The sequence below is a fragment of the Neltuma alba genome, unplaced genomic scaffold (genome assembly GCF_004799145.2).
Source record: "Neltuma alba isolate B1F8T4 unplaced genomic scaffold, ASM479914v2 tig00011497_pilon, whole genome shotgun sequence".
Taxonomy (NCBI): domain Eukaryota; kingdom Viridiplantae; phylum Streptophyta; class Magnoliopsida; order Fabales; family Fabaceae; genus Neltuma; species Neltuma alba.
In genome coordinates, this window is record NW_021636165.1 from 573 (window position 1) to 18,652 (window position 18,080).

Below are 18,080 nucleotides of genomic sequence, written 5' to 3' on the forward strand. Positions count from 1 at the left end.
GATCAATATTAAAACTGAGCACAAATTAAACCCATCCAAATTTAAATCTAACAATGACCTACACTATTATATTGATGAGGGCACTGGAGTAACTATTAATATGAATTAAGAACTGTGTTGTAATTTGTTATCATCTACTAAAGATTTACTATTTTCAAATTTCAGGAAAATCCGGCAAAAAAATTTTAGAAAAAGAATTATTGAGGAAGAAAAATATAGAGGTAACAACTAATATTATCACCATAGAGGGGTATTATAGACTTTTAATAACATTCATAAATCCCTGATTAAGTCTCTTGGCATGATTAGGAATTTATTCAAAATATAGGCCTAATTTTGAATTTTAGTATTTCAGTTGGATTTAAACAGGATCCTTCCAAATACGAGTAACAATTTATTTTAGTTCACAAATTGTTGCAGTCATGCAAATTAAAAATTTAAAATATATTTTTGTTTTAGAATTTGTTTCTTTCTTTTAGAATATTTGATGCATATTAATAATAATATAATCAACAATTAACAAGATCCAACGCAGCCATCGAGTATTTTAATTTAAATAAAAAAATGTCATTGAAGATGCATATAATAATTTATTTCCAGTGATTAAAAAAAAGAAAACCCGTAAATCACAACATTCGGTACATTTTATCAAGAGTTTAATTATATTCTTTTCAATTTTAAAATATTGAATGATTATCACTCCCAAACTTGCTTTTTCTTTTTTGTGAAAAAAAAACTACTAGTTATAGTTGAGATGAACTAACAACTATAGGTAAGATTTGTAAATTTGATCCCTTATATTATTTTATCACAGGTCGTTTTATCGTAGATTAGAAAGAAAGGACCGGAGCAATAGAGAAAATAGTGAAGCATGGAGCATAATAAAATTGCAACACGACATCATTTTATTCTTTATCATAGATAAGAAGCAAACAAGCTAGCGAAAGAGAAGCCATAAAAGCCGCAGAGAGCATAACATCATAGTACTATCACAACATTTTATTCTTTATTATAATAGATAACAAGTAATAAAGCGGTGGACTTAAGTAGAAACAGCTTGAGGCTTGGCGGAACGAAACTTGAGAAAGTTTGGAAAGGTAAATTCATCAGCTCTGTAGTGCCACTGAGTAAAATGGGCTAATTCAGACCAAGTGAAGTCAGGATAATTCCTTGTCCCATCCAAGCTCAAAATATCTGAAGGAGGTTGAACCACCTTATCTCCTTTAGGGTTCATAAAGAATGCCAAGGACCTCCTATCACACTGGTTGTTCACTACAGCCCTGTGTCGACTGCTTTTGTACCTCCCATTTGTTAATGCCTACGACAAAACCACATTGAAAATACAAATTCAATTAAATTGAATGCTAAAAGTGTATAGAGAATAGGTTTATGGAATAGGACACATATACGTACCATGAAGGTATCACCAATGTTGATGACAAAGGAATTAGGAAGAGGTTCAATAGTGAACCATTTGTCGCCTGAGAAAACTTCGAGTCCTCCAACATGATCTTGGTGAAGTATAGTGAGTGAGGTTGGGTCACGATGCGGTCCTGTGCCTAGGACTTCAGCAGGAACTTGGCAAAAAGGGTAGTAGTTGCATCTCATCAAGGAGCATCCATCTGAGAAAAAGTCCCTCAGATACATCTGATCTAAGCCTAAGCTTATTGATAGCAAATCCATCATCTTCATTCCTAACTCCTTCATTGCTTCACAGTACTTTTGGAAGACGTCCCTAAGAAATCAACCAAAAAATATGAATAAATCAATGTTTTTCTATACATATATATACTCCTCTGGTCCTATTATAAGACCCAATTGACTTATTTGAGGAGATTAAGGAGTAAGTTAAGTGGTTATTTATAATAAATAAGTGTTGTCATTCCTAAAATATCCTTACTAATAAGTATATTGGCAAAACTATATTATTAGAAGATATCTTGGAAAAAAAATACATAAATATAAGAGACAAAATGGATTGGGTCTTATAATTAGGACCAATAAAAAGTCAAATTGGGCTTATAATAAGGACCGGAGGAGTACATATGTATGTACAAGTTTATTAGCAAAACATTACGTACCCAGTTTCATACAAGTCTTGGCCTAGGGTGGAGACAAAGTAGTCCCTAACAGCAGGTGTGGATTATCATGAGGAAGCAGGAAAGTGAGGGTCTCTTTCCAAGTTAGGTTAGAAGAGAAGCGTTCAGAATGAGCACCAGAGTAGCCTGAAAAGGAACCCTTAGGTTTATAGGCCTTAGTTTTGTATCAATCGGTTGCTTAAAGTAGGCATCTGTACGCTCATATGCCTTCTTGATCAAATCATCATCAACTCCATGATTGATTACTATAAAGAAGCCGTGCACTAAGCAAGCATCCCTGATTTGTTCAACAGCTCGATCGATGGCTTCTTGCTCCCCACGTAGGACTCCTCCTAAGTCTACAATTGGTGCTTCCAACTGACCTTGGGCTTGTACCAAGTACTCCTTAGACCATACACAGTTTTTGGGCAACTCAACCTCATTTCCAAGCTCACATGGAAACACAAGTTCTCCATCTTTCCTCTCCTCGTGCTTTTGTTCACTCAACAACACACTTGAAGCCATCTTGTCCTTGTGCTTATGCTTATGATCTATGACAAGCACATATGAAACTGATGGCTAGGAAGCTTCTTATATAGATGTGTGTGTGACTAGTTAGGCACAGTTATGGGATGTAATGTAATTTACATCTTTCCAAGTTTGTTTGTGAGGGTCCATTGATCAGGTGAGAGATTCATGTACATGTGATAATATTAAATGGTTCGTTCATTGAATAAAAAAGTGTTCATGAATATGAATTGATTACTAAGAGAGTATATGCCTTTACATTTGGTTGTTTTATTTAAAAATGTTCATGAATATGTATTTAATATGAGATGGATAGGTTCAGGTGGCGGTGCACGCAATGATCGGTGGTGAATGAACCTCGTCATGAAGTTGACTAATCAATGAATTATAAATGTACCTTATATTTAGAATAAAGAAATGTCTAGATAAATCAAAGTAATTCATGTATACTTATTTTCAGCTCAAAAGAAAAAATTCATGTACACTTATTTATGAATTCAGAATGAGAATGTGAGATGTGTGTACATATTCAAATGGTTCATCCAGTGAATAAAGGTTTAATACATACATTGATGTTACAATAAAGACATTGCCATTAAGTTCTACCAATTTGATAAATTACTAAAGCTGGCTTGCCGTTAAACCATCAGATCGTTGTCATCGCTTGCTGTTGGATAGTGTCAATAGAAATAAATATTAACATCTTAATAATATTTTATTAAATTAGTATTAGTATTAGGAAAAATCGCAAAAAAGAAACTGTCGAAATTAAAAAATTACACATAAGGACCTGTTCATAAAAATTGCTATGAAAATCCATACTAACTACGTTCATGTGATGATAGTTGTTGTGTTCTTTTCATCGTCGTCCGAGTTAAATTTTCAAATTTAAAAAATGTATTTACAACTTTTCTTTCAAATTTCACAAATTAACCCCGATGTTAACATTTGACAGAGTCCCGTTTTAAAAGCAGCACAAGTTTTTATTTAACAAAATAAAAAGAATTTAAAAGAACTTGCAAAAAATTAATATAAATTGCCCTAAGTGGAGAGACGCATGATTTTGATGTATAGATGACAGTTGTTTAATTTTGTTCTGGCGTAACAATTAATGAATTTGGTATCATATAAAAATGTTAATAAAATAAATTTCAAAAAGTTTTTTAGTTGAACATTATAAAAAATTAAAAAGTTAAGATTAACAGCTTTTAAATTTTCTGTTAGATCCACATGAATCAAGCCTCGCGTCTGCAAGTCGTTGGCCATGATGATCAGGTTAAGACTCACATTTAAGTTATATATGACAATGATTAATTTATTAAATAAGAAAAAAATTAGGGATTGACTCGAACTGAGCTAGAATTAAGGGACTGAGTAGTAAAGAAGTTGAATAACCCAAAAATTAATTTTTTCTTATTAAAATTGAATCAAATTATGAAAATCAATTAGCCAAAAAAATTATATAAATAAATTTAAATTATTAAAATTTGATCTAAATAGTTCACATTTATACTTTTATGGAAACATCATATATATATATATATATATATATAACATTTTGTAAGATACTTAACCGTTTAAAGCTGATCTAATGATGATGATCAATACAAACTTGTATAAAAACCCTAAGAAAAGCGAGCAATAACATCACAAGAATTAAGAATCAGTACAAACTTGTAAAAAAATATTGCTTTCTGAGTTCATCACTAGCATTACGATAAACGAAACATACATTTACGAGATAAATAATAACTTAGAGGAGCACAAGAACAGTCAAAGTTAAATATATGATTCACAGCCCATAAAAGTTACTCTCGTTTAAAATACAAGCATCAAATCTTTAAAAGGGCTTGGTTTTTTTTTTATAAGATTCAATTTAATTTGGATTTGTCTAATCATTTACTATATTTTTTCATTTTTATTCCTAACTAATTATTATGTCTCTCTTATTTATCTTTTTACTTACTCTCTCTTCCACTTATCTTCTCCATAAATAAGAGCGTTTTAAGAAAATAAGTTGTATATACTGGGGCTTCTCCTGGGGCATGATTGGAAGCAGCACATACTAGAGACTCCATATATACATTGTGAACCTCGTAATTAAGCACCACGCCAAGAAAACACACCTTAGCTTGCGAGGCGTGGAAAACTAATTCTACAAAACTGACTCGAATTAGAAATGAAATCAAGAACAAGAAGCACTAATGAAAATTTGCTTCCCTTACTTTTCCTAGGTGTGCGTAATCCCATATAATGAAACCAGTGGTATATACTGTATAAAACAACAAATCCTAAGAAAAACATATACACCAGCAACCTATAAGAAGAAATCTAATTAAACAATTAACCTAATATCATAGTTCATAGATAGGTCGACACAGATAGAGAGCTAGTTAGTAACATCTGGTAGTTTTTGCACCTACATTCATCATTCTGCATGATTTATCACCAAAAAGACTCAACAAACATAGATACATAATGGATTCATTTAAACACAAAAACAAAAAATTAGGATTAAGATTCTTTATTACTGATGCTGCCAACGGATATAAGGCTTTCCACGTAAGTACAACTATCATATATGATAGAGCCACATTTAACAACAAATGTCTTAAACCCATTAGTTGTGAGATTGAGTGTGTAAACATCATCCCCCATGGTACAGAAGACAATCTCATTCCTCCAAATAGTCATTGGATGTAACATGCGTGGACATGAGCTGCTAGTATATTTTTTAGTCCAAATCCATCTTCCCCTATTTGCACATATGTCCTCCTCCATCACCCACAAATGAACCAAATAAGATCCATGAAGAATGACAGCAACCACAGCAAGTTTGTCCTCATATACTATAAGCCTTTTACTTCTATTATATTTTAGATCAGGCAATGGTATCAAGGTACACACTTCCTTTGTTAGGTCAATTGAAACTACCAGATTATCATCATTAGACGGAGTCGACGGGTCTCTACCAGAGAAATACATAACACCATTAACAGCGACATTTTCCCATTTACTAATTTTTATGCCCTCTAAGTTCTCAAATTCTACTTCCTTCCATGACCCAGATTTTAATGAATAAATTTGCGCTGGATTAGCTGCAAAACAAGGTCCCCAAACATAAATTCTCACTATTTTGTAATCATTATCGATGGGACTGAACCCAAATCCTTGACGGTAAGAACTATTAAAATCCTTAATATTTAAGGGCAACTTTCTGAAGTGTCTAGTAGCTGGATTCCAGAATAAAAGGGTAGGGGGAACTATACCATTTTCCTTTGTCTTCCATGGAAGAACTGTTTTTACCAAATTATCAACCACTTGAACACAGAGCAAGCCATTGCTGGAACCCACGATCACAAGATCAAAACAGGAATCGACCAAAGGTGATATTTGAATCTGAGGGACTTGCATGTTGTGACGATCCACGATGCGCAAATCTCCGAGCCATTTGAGTAGAAGCAAAGGGTTTTGATGACTGGAGTGATGGAGGTGGTCTTGGATGAAAAACGGAGTTTTGATGAGATTTTTCCAATCTTTGCACACACATTGAAATCGGATTAAGGATTTCACCGGAAGTCTTTTGAGAATGTTAAGTATGATGTCGCAGGGAACAAAAGGTATGTGGTCTTCCATTACTTTCATGATGCTCCCCCATAAATTGAAGAAGGAATCTGATGGTTGACGGCGAGTAGTGATATCGGCGTTATTTGAGGGTTGATCTTTTAAAATATTTTAAAAAAATTTCTTAATAGAATTAAGTGTTTGAACTTAAATGTATAATTTCAAAATAAAGGCGAGATTCACGTAATTACTAATTAGAACAAAATATGAGGAAATTTATTATACTCTAAGATAAAATGTTACCGGGGTAAAATAATAAAAATAAAAAGTGCAAACGTAAGAAATTGAACTTAAAAAGTTTTTTTTTCCTTAAAAGAGATAAACTATAAAATATGTATCTAAATCTAAATGTTTATAAAAGTCATGGTTATTTGGGGTTATCACTGCCGATTCTCACCTCTAAATTTGATTCTCATTAAATGACTTTTAATTAAATATTGATGTTGATTTATTTTAAAGTGATTCCCCTTATTTATTCAATTTAATTCATTTTGATCTTTTATGGATTTCAATCGAATTTTATTTAGAAAGTGATTATAATTCCATACTACACTACCATGTTTTATTTATTTTTAATTAAAATCTGATTCAAGATTCTCAAACTCTAATGATCTAATCATGGTTATTTGGCATCATTGCCGCGGATTCTTACTCTCAAATGATTTTCATTAAATATCTTCTAGTTAAATATTGATTAATTTTATTTATTCAAATGTTAATTCATTTTGATATTTGAGATTTCAACAGGTTTTATTTAATTAGGTCCCATAATTTATTATCATATTTAATTTTTTTATTAAGATCTAATTCAAGATAACATTTTCTAAATCAGAATCTGGCAGTAATTAGTTTTTAGATATTAAAGGCCGTTCTCATCTCACATCCTGCTTAAATAAAAAATAATTTTTTAATTGGATTTTGAATTTTTCAGGCCAAAAAAAAATTGGATTTTGAATGTTTAGATATTAAAGGCCATTCTTATCGTAATTTTTAGATTATTTTTCAGGTTGATGAATTTTTCTATTAGATTTCTGTATAGTTTATGTCTACTCGGGTTATTCTTAAAAACAAGCGCAAACAAAATTAGGCTCAATCCGCCATATCAATTAAATTAATCTAAAAGACAGGGTGAGGCTAAAAAATAGGATGAATATATGAATGGCGCATATCAATTAAATACTCCTCCGGTCCTAAATATAAGACCCTTATACACACTAGTATAAGGGTTTTACATTTTGGACCGAAGGAGTAGTATTTATAATTGACAGCTTAAACATAGGATTAATATATGAGATTTTATGGTTTGGAACCTCTCATCTTCCCTTCTCATCCCCTTCCCTCCTCTTCCTTTTTTAACCATTGGAATAATATTTTAACAATTCAGATTTAATTTTTTAAAAAATTATTATTAAAATATTAAATTATAAAAATAAATAAATAATAAATTACAAACTATATTAAAATTTAATTCTAGTGGTTTGCAAATGCACTAAATGTTTTTAAAATTTTTTTATAAATAGTTTACAAAAATTTAAATCTAAACCGTTAAAATATATTAATCCAATGGTTAAAAAAAGAAAAAGAGAAAAGAGGATGGAAAGGGAAGAAAAAAGGTTCTGAACCAGAGGTTTTATGGGGTAACAAAAGTGAGCTAGAGATCTATTTTGTGGGGTAACATGATGATTGATGACAGCTCCCTCTTCTCTCTCACCACGCATATTTGATTCGGAGAAACGAAGCTATAGAAAAGGAAGGAATCGAAAAGGAGGAAACAAAGAAGCAAATGAAGGTGATGGATTGTTGGTGGAGAAATGCAGATTTCGAACTTGAAATTATATGAGAACCGTAGATATCATATCCCCCTTTTATTATGGAACTCAATGCTTAGAGAGGTTAGAAAAGGCGTGTTCCGGAAATATTATTAATTTTGAGCTTGATTATAGTCAGGATATGGCTTCAGTCAAGTTGATAATGATTACAATATAGTGAACATTAAGGTTCCTGATTTATAAATCAGTCCTCACCCTGTCGTTTTCCATAGTTACAATATTTTTTCCCAATTTTTGGACTGTACTTACAATGCCCCCCCCCCAAAAAAAAGTCAGAAAAGCTTGCTTAGTTGAGTAAGAATTGATTAACGGAAAATATCGAAGAAATTGTAGAAGACGGTTACAAAATCAAGTAATAATACCTGAAAGGTTATGAAACAATAGTCAGAATTCGGAAAAAAGAAAGAACAGAAATTGCAAAAGACAGATTACAACACAAAGCTTATATAGATAATCATTCCACTCATGACTTTGAAGGAGGATTTAACAACTATAAATAAATTATGATATAGAGCTTCAACGAATGAATTTACACTAAAACTCTAAAAGTGTTTGATTAACGTAAACTTGAAATTTGAATGCAGGATCAAAATTCTTCAATGTTAATGATGCCGATTTACTAATACAAAGCTGTCCGCGTAATTGAAAATCTTAGTCCCAGTGTCTCTTTCGGGGTAAGAGACATGTCTTCTTTTCCTTATTGGTTCAAAATTGGAAGAGTGAGATCTCACAGAAAGCCTCTTAAACTCATTAGTAGTGAGATTGAGCAGATATAAAATTGTTGTTTAACGTCCATCATTCTCAATCTCATCAAAAGGTAGCAAGACAATCTCATTCATCCAAATAGTCACGGGATTTAAGGTCCCCCATGTAGAAGGGCTGCTAGGATATATTTTAGTCCATCCCCCTCTCTCCTCGTCCTCGTCCTCAGATAGGCATGTATCCTCCTCCCACACCCACAAATGAATCAGAGAAGATCCATCATTTTCTTCAACGCAAGCAACCACAGCAAGTTTGTTCTCATACTCAATAAGGCTTGTACGACGAAAACCACCGTATATGCGAGGCAATGGTATGAACTCACACACTTCCTTCTTTAATAGGTCAATTGGAAGTATTAGATCCTCGTCGTCGCACCACGTAAAATCCCAAAACATAACTCCATTAATAGTGATATATACAGCACTTGTTGATATGCCCTTTAGGTCGTCTACAACGTCTATGTGCTTCCATGACCCGCAATTCAATGAATAAACTTCCACGGCTTTAATATGATAATGATTATATTCATTAATTCTCACTATCTTGTAATCATTATCAAGAGGACTGAACCCAAATCCATAATGGTCATCAAGCTCACGAGGATCAATGTGAGTTCTGTAGAACTCTAATCCCACCTTGGCAATAAGGTCAGAATGAACAATAGTTCCGGGGCGCACATCTCTGATGTCTCTAGTCGCTGGATTCCATATCAAAATGGGGTGAGGATTTATGCGATTCTCAATTTTAACACAGACCAAGCCGTTGCTGGAACCCAACACCTCATAATTATAACGAGAATGAATAGAAGGCAATTTCTGAACTTTTCCGACTCGCATATCGCAATCCAGCACTCAGAGGCAAATACCTCGGAATCTGCGATGGTACTGTTCAAGGAGAAGCAAAGGGTTTCGACAGCTAGAACAGTGGAAGTGATCTTCGATGAAAGACGGAGTCTTGATGAGATCATTTATCAGATTTTTCCAATCTGTGCGCACACATTGAAAGCGAGTTAAGGATCTTACCGGAAGTCTTTTGAAAATGTTAGCCATGATATCCCTGGGGATGAAGCCTACGTGGGCTTCCGTTTCCGTTATCTTCACAGTGGCCGCCATTGGAAAAGGAATCTCAGAGGAAAGAAGTCTGTTGCAGGCAACAATAGGGCATCGAAAGGTTGTTCTAATTTATTTGTTTATTTCCAGTTTGAGAATAAAAAAAATCCAAATGGACTAAACTGAATCGAGGATTATATATATATTTCTTAAAAATGTATGTAAAATAGCTAAATCCAGCAATGAAAGTAATTATTATTTTGACGGAAAAAGTCAAAACTATTTGGGGAAAACGAAGAAAGTCATGATTATTTTTACACATTACCGTTGATTTTACTCTGTATTGATTGTCATTAAATATTACTTAATTTAAAAGTAATTTCCTTATTTATTCGGTTTTAATTCATTACGATATTTGGTAGGTTTCATTATTTCAACCGAAATTTATTTGATTTAATTGATTCGTGTTCCATAATTTATTACCATAGTTATCCTCTCTTTATTAAAATATAACTTAAAAAAAAAAGAATTTCACAACATTTTATTATGTGATATTAAAGATCATTCTCATCTCACAATTTGCTTAAATAAAAATAGTCGTTTTTTAATTATATTTTGAATTTGATTTGTTTTTTATGGTAATTTTTGGATTATTTTTCAAGTTGACCAATTTTTCAAACCTAAATTTGTGTATAATTATGTACTTTATTTTCTTTTAAAAACAACGGTCAAAAAAATTAGGCTCACCGGCCCTATAAAGTAGTCTAAACTAAATAAACAGAAAGCTTATTGTACTTGACACACAATCATCGTGGTATAGATTATAGAGTTTTAACATACAAAAATGTTTTCGTGGGATGCTGGAATTTTTTCCTTTTGGACTGAGGATGCGGAATTAAATTTGTTAGATATAAAAATTGGCGATATAATGAAATGACTATAATTTATCGAAAAAAGAATGAAATGAAACAGCTCTAAAGTAAAAGAACTCAGAATATTTTAATTAATCGAAATATAAAATAAAAGTCCCTCTCTGGCCAAATCGTATTATAAGTGAGAAAACAATATACTTCAATCTCTAGTTCACTTTTGTCACCCCACATGGTACAAAATCTCATTATATCAATGGAGAACAAGAAAAAGACAGTGAAAACAAAAAATTTTAAAAAAAAATTAGGCGTTTTAGTTGATGTGCGCCAATTCATATATTGATCCTATTTTTTGGCCACCAATTTATAAATCAGTGCTCATCCCGATGTTTTCCATAGTTACGACTTACGATGTTTCCTGGAGCAATTCTGTAGTTACAATGTTAACTTCCCAAACAGCCCCCACCAAAGAGAAAAAAGTCAGAAAAGCTTGCTTAGTTGAGTAAGAATTAACGGTGAATATGGAAAAAAATTGTAGAAGGTTACTAAATCAAGTAGTAATAAATTATCATTCCACTCATAACTTTGAAGAAGGATTTAACCACTAGAAATAACTTATGATATAAGCTACTACGAATGAATTTCTCCGGAAAGTGTTTGATTAAAGTAAAATTGCAATTTGAATGCAGGATCAAAATTCTTCAATGTTAATGATGCCGATTTACCAATACAAAGCTTTCCACGTAATTGAAAATCTTAGTATCTATATCTCTTTTGATCCAAGAGGGAGGTCTTCTTTTCCTTACTGGGTCAAAATTGGAAGAGTGAGATCCCACAGGAAGCCTCTTAAACTCATTAGCAGTGAGATCGATCACATATAAAATTGTTTCGTGTCCATCATTCTCAATCTCATGCAAAGGGAGGAAGACAATCTCATTCATCCAAATAGTAAAGGGATTTAAGCTCCCCCATGGGGAAGGGCTGCTAATATATATTTTGGTCCATCCACGTCTCTTGTCCTCCTTATCCTCATCCTCATCCTCATCCTCGGATAGATATGTCTCCTCCTTACGCACCCACAGATGAATCAAATCAGATCCATCACTTTCTTGAAGGCAAGCAACCACTGCAAGTTTGTTCTCATACTCAATAAGTCTTGCACGACCAAAACCGTTTATGCGAGGCATTGGTATCGCTGTACACACTTCCTCCTTTGATAGGTCAATTGGAAGTATTAGAGGCTCGTCATCGCGCCACATAGCTTTCCAAAACATAACTCCATTAATAGTGGCATTAGTTCCTGTTGATATGCCCCTTAGGTTGTTTCCAACGCCTATTTCCTTCCATGACCCACAATTCAATGAATACACTTCCACGGCTTTAATATCATAAGGATGAAATGCATTAATTCTCACTACCTTGTAATCACTATCAAGAGGACTGAATCCAAATCCATAACAGTCATGAAGCTGAGAATTGATATAAGTTCTGTACTCAAATCCTACCTCGTCAATAAGGTCAGAATGAACAATAGTTCTAGGGAGCACCTCTCTGATGTCTCTCGTGGCTGGATTCCATATTAAAATGGGATGAGGACTCGTACCATTCTCAACTTTAACACAGACCAAGCCGTTGCTGGAACCCAAGACCCCATAATTATAAGGAGAATAAATAGAAGGTAATTTTTGAACTTTTTGGACTCGCTTATCGCAATCCAGCACACTGAGGCTGATACCTCGGAATCTGCGATGGTACTGTTCAAGGAGAAGGAAAGGGTTTCGACAGCTGGAACAGTGGAAGTGATCTTCGATGAAAGACGGAGTCTTGATGAGATCATTTATCAGATTTTTCCAATCTGTGCATACACATCGAAAACGAATTAAGGATCTTCCCGGAAGTCTTTTGAAAATGTTAACCATGATATCCTTGGGAATAAAGGCTACGGGGGCTTGCTTTCTCTGCATCGTCACATTGGCCGCCATTGGAAAAGGAATCTCAGAGAGGAGAGGTCCGTTGCAGTCAATATTAGGGTATCGGAGGGTTGTTCTCCGACTAGGGTTCTATGCGGCTCCTTTTGAAGGAGAAGGAGAAGGCGAAGGCTTTTGTTTCTAGGATAAGGCGAAGCGGAAGGATTCCCTTCTCGAAGACGATTTCCAATTTTATGGGATCTACCCGAAGAGGATTTCAACAAAACAATGAAATCAATGTTAGGGATGAGACAACAGAGGTGATCGAAAGATAACAATGAGAAATGAGAATAATATTATTATCTTTTTATAATGTCTTTAATTTATACGCACCCTCACTAACATTGACGGCAAGGAGTGATAACGGCCGTATTTGAGGGTTGATCTCCGAGGAGGGTTTTCAATAAATTTTAAAATATTTTTAATAGAATTAACTGTTTGAACTTAAGTGTATAATTTCAAAATATTGGCGAAATTCGTGTAATTAGAATAAAAGAAAAGAAAAGTTATTATACTCTAAGGTAAAATGTCACTGGGGGAAAAAAAATAAAAGTATAAATAAAAGTTACAGCCGTTTATCTTTATTGAGGGGGAAAAGGGCCACGACGATGAAGGTTGGATTTTGTGATTGCCATGGCCGATTGCTTGGATGGAACATCAACTCTGTTTTTCTCTTGTTGACTAACAACACAAACAAAATTAGCAGTGTCATAATTTTAAAATATTTATAAAAACTTTGCCTAGTATCACATGGAAGAATAAAGTCTCCATACATAAGAAAAATTTTAGTTAAGGGTAACAATCAATGCAGTAAATGAGTACTCCCTCCAATCCATAATATAAAAAGTTGGTTAACTTTTTTCACATACAAAAAAATAGAAGTTTAGTCAGTAAACTAGAAATTTCTGCTTCTGTATGATGCACGGACTAAAATATTTGATTAAATTTTAAATTCTAATAAATTGCATTATTTAAGATAACTCAAGATTTACTTTTTTTTTTTTTATAGAAATGTGTTTTTTTATTCATTCAAATCAATTAATCAATCAATCATCAATCATTATATTATTAAAAACTTGTAATACCTGACTCACTTAAAGCGGTTTGGATATGATATTATAAAATCTGAACATATTTAATTACTAATAAGATCTAAATAATATTTTGATTGGGATTTGGGTTTATTGAATTAAATGAGGAGCATCATTATTAAATGAGATTTTAATAGAAGCTCAAATGAAGAAATTAATAATTAATTTTAAATTTTGATAATATCTTAATTGGAATTTGAATATATTAAATTAAATGAGAAAAATCATAAAATAATATGTCAATTGGGGTTTAAATGGAGAGATAAATAAATTTTCATATGTTCCCCCTAAAAGAAATCAGTAAAGTAGAACACCAAAGGAGGGAAGAGAGTTGCCCGAAAGCTTAGAGCACGGCATTCTACTTTGAACTTCGATTTCATGCCTTTTTAATAGGCTGTGGATCACAATACCATTAGGTATATTTAAACGCACTTAATGAGCATTAATAATTAAATGAGCAGTTTCAAATCATGATTAATTTGTTTAATGATTATTTAAGATGAATAAAATCTTCAGTTACAAATATTGAAGAGACATAATTGTCATTAAAATTTAGATAGATATGTTCAATAAAGTGCCCAGTATTACATTTGACTCGTGCACAAAGGGTGAAGGAAAATTGCTAGATTTGTCTCCGGTGGCCTATTGTGCATGCGAGTTCACTTCTCCTCTTGTCCCATTTAATAGTCTAAGATAACTTATTACCTGGAACCCACAATCCCAGGTAATGTGGGATTCTTCCTTTGACACACCTACACACATTATTTACAACAACTCTGGCCCCCTTTACGCTATGTTTGGCTCGACGGAGGGAAGGGGAGGGGAGGGATTTTAATCAAAGGAAGGGGAGGGGAGGAAAGGGGAGGGTAGCTACAAAGGGGAGGGGAGGGGAGGGATTTCAATGATCTCCTGTTTGGATTGATTGGAGGGGAAGGGAGGGAGCAATTTTAATAATACCTTATTTTGTTCTAATAAAAAATTGACTATGCAACACCTCACTTTATATACTAATAGGATCATTTTAACGTCTGTGAATCACTAACGCCAGGTTTCTGTCCTGAGAAAAGACAAGGATTTTTTTTTTTTTATCCTTTAACATTAGAATCCGTTGATCAAATATTTCAAAGCTTCAAATAACTGATGAGTGATCCAATATCAACCCTGCTTTCAACTTAATCTATTATCATCTAAAATAATTTCATACTATACAATTTTATAATATTATATTTAAAATAAAGCAACGCTCTTGGTTGACAGCATATACGTGCACCTGGCAATGCTCACTTCCTTCTTCTAAAGGATACAAAATAATATTTCCATAGAGCAAGTAAAGTTACTTGCCCATATATTTTGTTATACAATTTACAGAATTAAAACAGGTATCTCTGCTCTTCAACCAGCCCACCTTCTTCTTAAACAACCTCCTTGTCCTTCAGGCTACTAGCTTTCACTGTTCATCATAAATTGGGGGTGAGATTCCGAAGAATCCCCGTAGTAGTAATTTCCATCAAACAAATGTGCAGATTACATAAAGAATGCAAAACAAGCCAAAGTGGAACATAACCTTGCAAGCTAATGCAATTAAGCATTTATGCACAATGACAGATATAAAAGCTGAATAAATAATGCGCACATACTTGGCAATCACTGCCCCATGTCTATTAGACAAGCTGAATAAATAATGCGCTAATAATTGGCAATCACTGCCGCACATATAATTGGCAATCACTGCCGCGCATATAATTGGCAATCACTGCCGCACATATAATTGGCAATCACTGCCGCGCATATAATTGGCAATCACTGCCCCATGTTTATCAGCTGCACGTGGTCACGGTTAAAAATCCATGCAAGGAATTAAGGATTACATGTTCTCATGCTTTAGAAAAGTAATATGGCACAAACAGACATGCAGCAATCATACACAAGTGTAAGGGAGGAAAGAACTACTACCTGAACCTTCTGCTTCAAAATCAAACCTTACTTGTTTCCTTTCTCTTAGCTTCTTTGGTAGGCTTTAGCAGATATATAAACCTATCATATTAGTAAGGGTTGGTTAATACTTGATCCAACATAATTTATAAATTAAATAACTCTCTTTAAATCCCAATCTCTTTCAATCTCTACCCTTACTTAATAGTTGGTCATCCTGGACAATTTTTCTTATTTGAACTATTATCTTTGGAACGCTTCCTTCCTTATCTCAACCCATAGTATTACCTTACTTAGTAACTAGCATCTCAATCAAACTATGCCACGTCCCTAAAACATACCAGCACCACTTCATTTGAAGTTTCTAAACTCAATTTAATAACCTACAATACTCGTTCAACATCTGGAGATACTAAACAGTAACTATATATTGAGTTTTCATTACAGCACATCCCTATACACATGTATGTTTATATCTCCAATGATTCACATAACCTTGCACTTAATCTGGAAATATTTTCCAAATTTACGAACATACTTGAACATTCATAATTCAACCCACTAATATCTCTCTACATTTGAAAACTTAACTATATGTCCTCTATCTTTGACTTCTAATTTTAATCATTTGAATTCAAATCGAGCAAGTTCAAATTCTTCCAACAATGAATTAGCACCCTTGAATGTTTTCAACGTGCTTATAATTTATAATAACAACATTCCTTTCTTACTGATATGAAATTCCAGCTTCATAAACATCATTCTATCCACCATTTGAAAGTCCCCAGTTTAAAATTACAGTTCCTCTTGAAACCCACTTGCCCGAAAATACTTTCCATATATCTCTATATATATACACATGTACCGAAACTATATATATGTGTGTGTGTGCGTGTCAGTTTGGTCTCCTCTACTTTTCCCATGAGCCTCTCGTCACTTTATCACACACATATACACATGCTTCTATTCACCTTTATTCCTCATACACTTCCTTTTAAATATCCGAACTTCCACTCATTCTTCCTCTAGAACCCAAGACTGAACCCCCGAAACAGCAACTTCAACTTGAGCTGCAAAACATTCTATATTACTCATTAGTCATTTAGGAGCATCAACCAGTAAGCGCCCAGCACAGCCATGTTTATATATACATACATATATATATATATTTATCTACCAACACATTTAATCACCTATACCGTCTTTCCATTTTCACCTAGAGTTCTAACGCTAAACTCAACAAAACAGGGGGTTGGGTTCTGCCATTCCAACACACAACCAGTAAGCACACATGCAACCGCAGATATCAACCACGTTTCCTCAGTTCGGCAAGAACAAAAGAAAAACCCTCCTAGCTCAAAAACATAATCCCTATTCGATTAAACCCAAAACAGAGCACCCTTTACTTGGAGCAACAAAAATCAACATGCAAGCTAGAAACCATGAACCATCATCGTCAACAAGCATTAAGCTATCATCATCATCAAGTTCCAGTTTTAATCGAAAGTTTCTCCCACTGAAACTTAAGCTTCGTTCCTCATTAACGCTCCAACCAGTCACCAATCCAAGTAAACAAAGATGGGAGGAGGTTTAGGAGACCCACCTTACTCAGAATCCAAGACTGCATGTAGTAAAACAGCCTCCGATCGCTCTTCCGGTTTCGCTGAACGCTATTTCTCCCGTGCTCTCCTCTCTCGCTCTCCGTCTCTATCTCTTTTTCTCTGGACACCGTCTGAAGTGAATTAACCGCATGGGTGATCAGCTATTAAGTGGAGGAGTGAATCAGGTGGCTAAAAGAGAAGGCAGCACGTGTGTTGTAAAGTTCTTGGACCATTTTGCCCTCCAACATATTTATTCCTCCAATCTTATCCCTCTCCTATTTTTCTGAAATATAAGATATATCCAGAAATTAAACTAAAATATTATAAATGGATTTTTCTTATCCATTAGCTTCTTTGACCCATAAAATAACTTTCCTAAAAATTTCAGATTAAATATAAATCTCTAAGTATTTTTCCATAATTTTCAGAGAAAATAAACCATTTTTCTCTTAAAATTATCTATTAAAATTATTTAAGCTATTTTTGGGGAAATACCTTTTCCAATATGTCTCTAACTCTTAAAAATCAATATTCCATAATTTTCCCCACTTTATTTTGCAAATAAATAATTTTAATGAATTTCTCTCTTTTCTGCTCATCCTGAGTCAGAAAATTCGGGGTGTTACAGACTACTTTAGCCTCATAAAATTTAAATTAATTTTCTCACTTTTTATTTTGTTAAGATATAACTATATATATAATACAATTCACTAATTTTGATTTACAAGATACAGTCACACACTTATAGAA

At 33.5% G+C, this 18,080-nt stretch overlaps 3 protein-coding genes and 1 pseudogene across 3 annotated transcripts; all 4 read right to left on the minus strand.

The window, feature by feature from the left end:
- Positions 1–1,042: 1,042 nt before the first annotated feature.
- On the minus strand, positions 1,043–2,603 carry LOC114714230 (gibberellin 20 oxidase 2-like; annotated as a pseudogene).
- A 2,517-nt stretch (positions 2,604–5,120) lies between these two features.
- Positions 5,121–6,242, minus strand: LOC114714244 (putative F-box protein At4g38870). The gene has a single exon (XM_028898975.1). It carries the CDS (start codon positions 6,240–6,242, stop codon positions 5,121–5,123), a length of 1,122 nt encoding a protein of 373 aa, XP_028754808.1.
- A 2,602-nt stretch (positions 6,243–8,844) lies between these two features.
- LOC114714245 (F-box/kelch-repeat protein At3g06240-like) lies at positions 8,845–9,657 on the minus strand. The gene has a single exon (XM_028898977.1). It carries the CDS (start codon positions 9,655–9,657, stop codon positions 8,845–8,847), a length of 813 nt encoding a protein of 270 aa, XP_028754810.1.
- A 1,789-nt stretch (positions 9,658–11,446) lies between these two features.
- On the minus strand, positions 11,447–12,721 carry LOC114714246 (putative F-box protein At3g16210). Its single transcript, XM_028898978.1, has one exon. It carries the CDS (start codon positions 12,719–12,721, stop codon positions 11,447–11,449), a length of 1,275 nt encoding a protein of 424 aa, XP_028754811.1.
- Positions 12,722–18,080: the final 5,359 nt, after the last annotated feature.

What these genes read in the sequence shown, in the direction of transcription:
- LOC114714244 (XM_028898975.1), bottom strand. Translation starts at nt 6,242, where the DNA reads ATGGAAGACCACATACCTTTTGTTCCCTGCGACATCATACTTAACATT.
- LOC114714245 (XM_028898977.1), bottom strand. Translation starts at nt 9,657, where the DNA reads ATGCGAGTCGGAAAAGTTCAGAAATTGCCTTCTATTCATTCTCGTTAT.
- LOC114714246 (XM_028898978.1), bottom strand. Translation starts at nt 12,721, where the DNA reads ATGGCGGCCAATGTGACGATGCAGAGAAAGCAAGCCCCCGTAGCCTTT.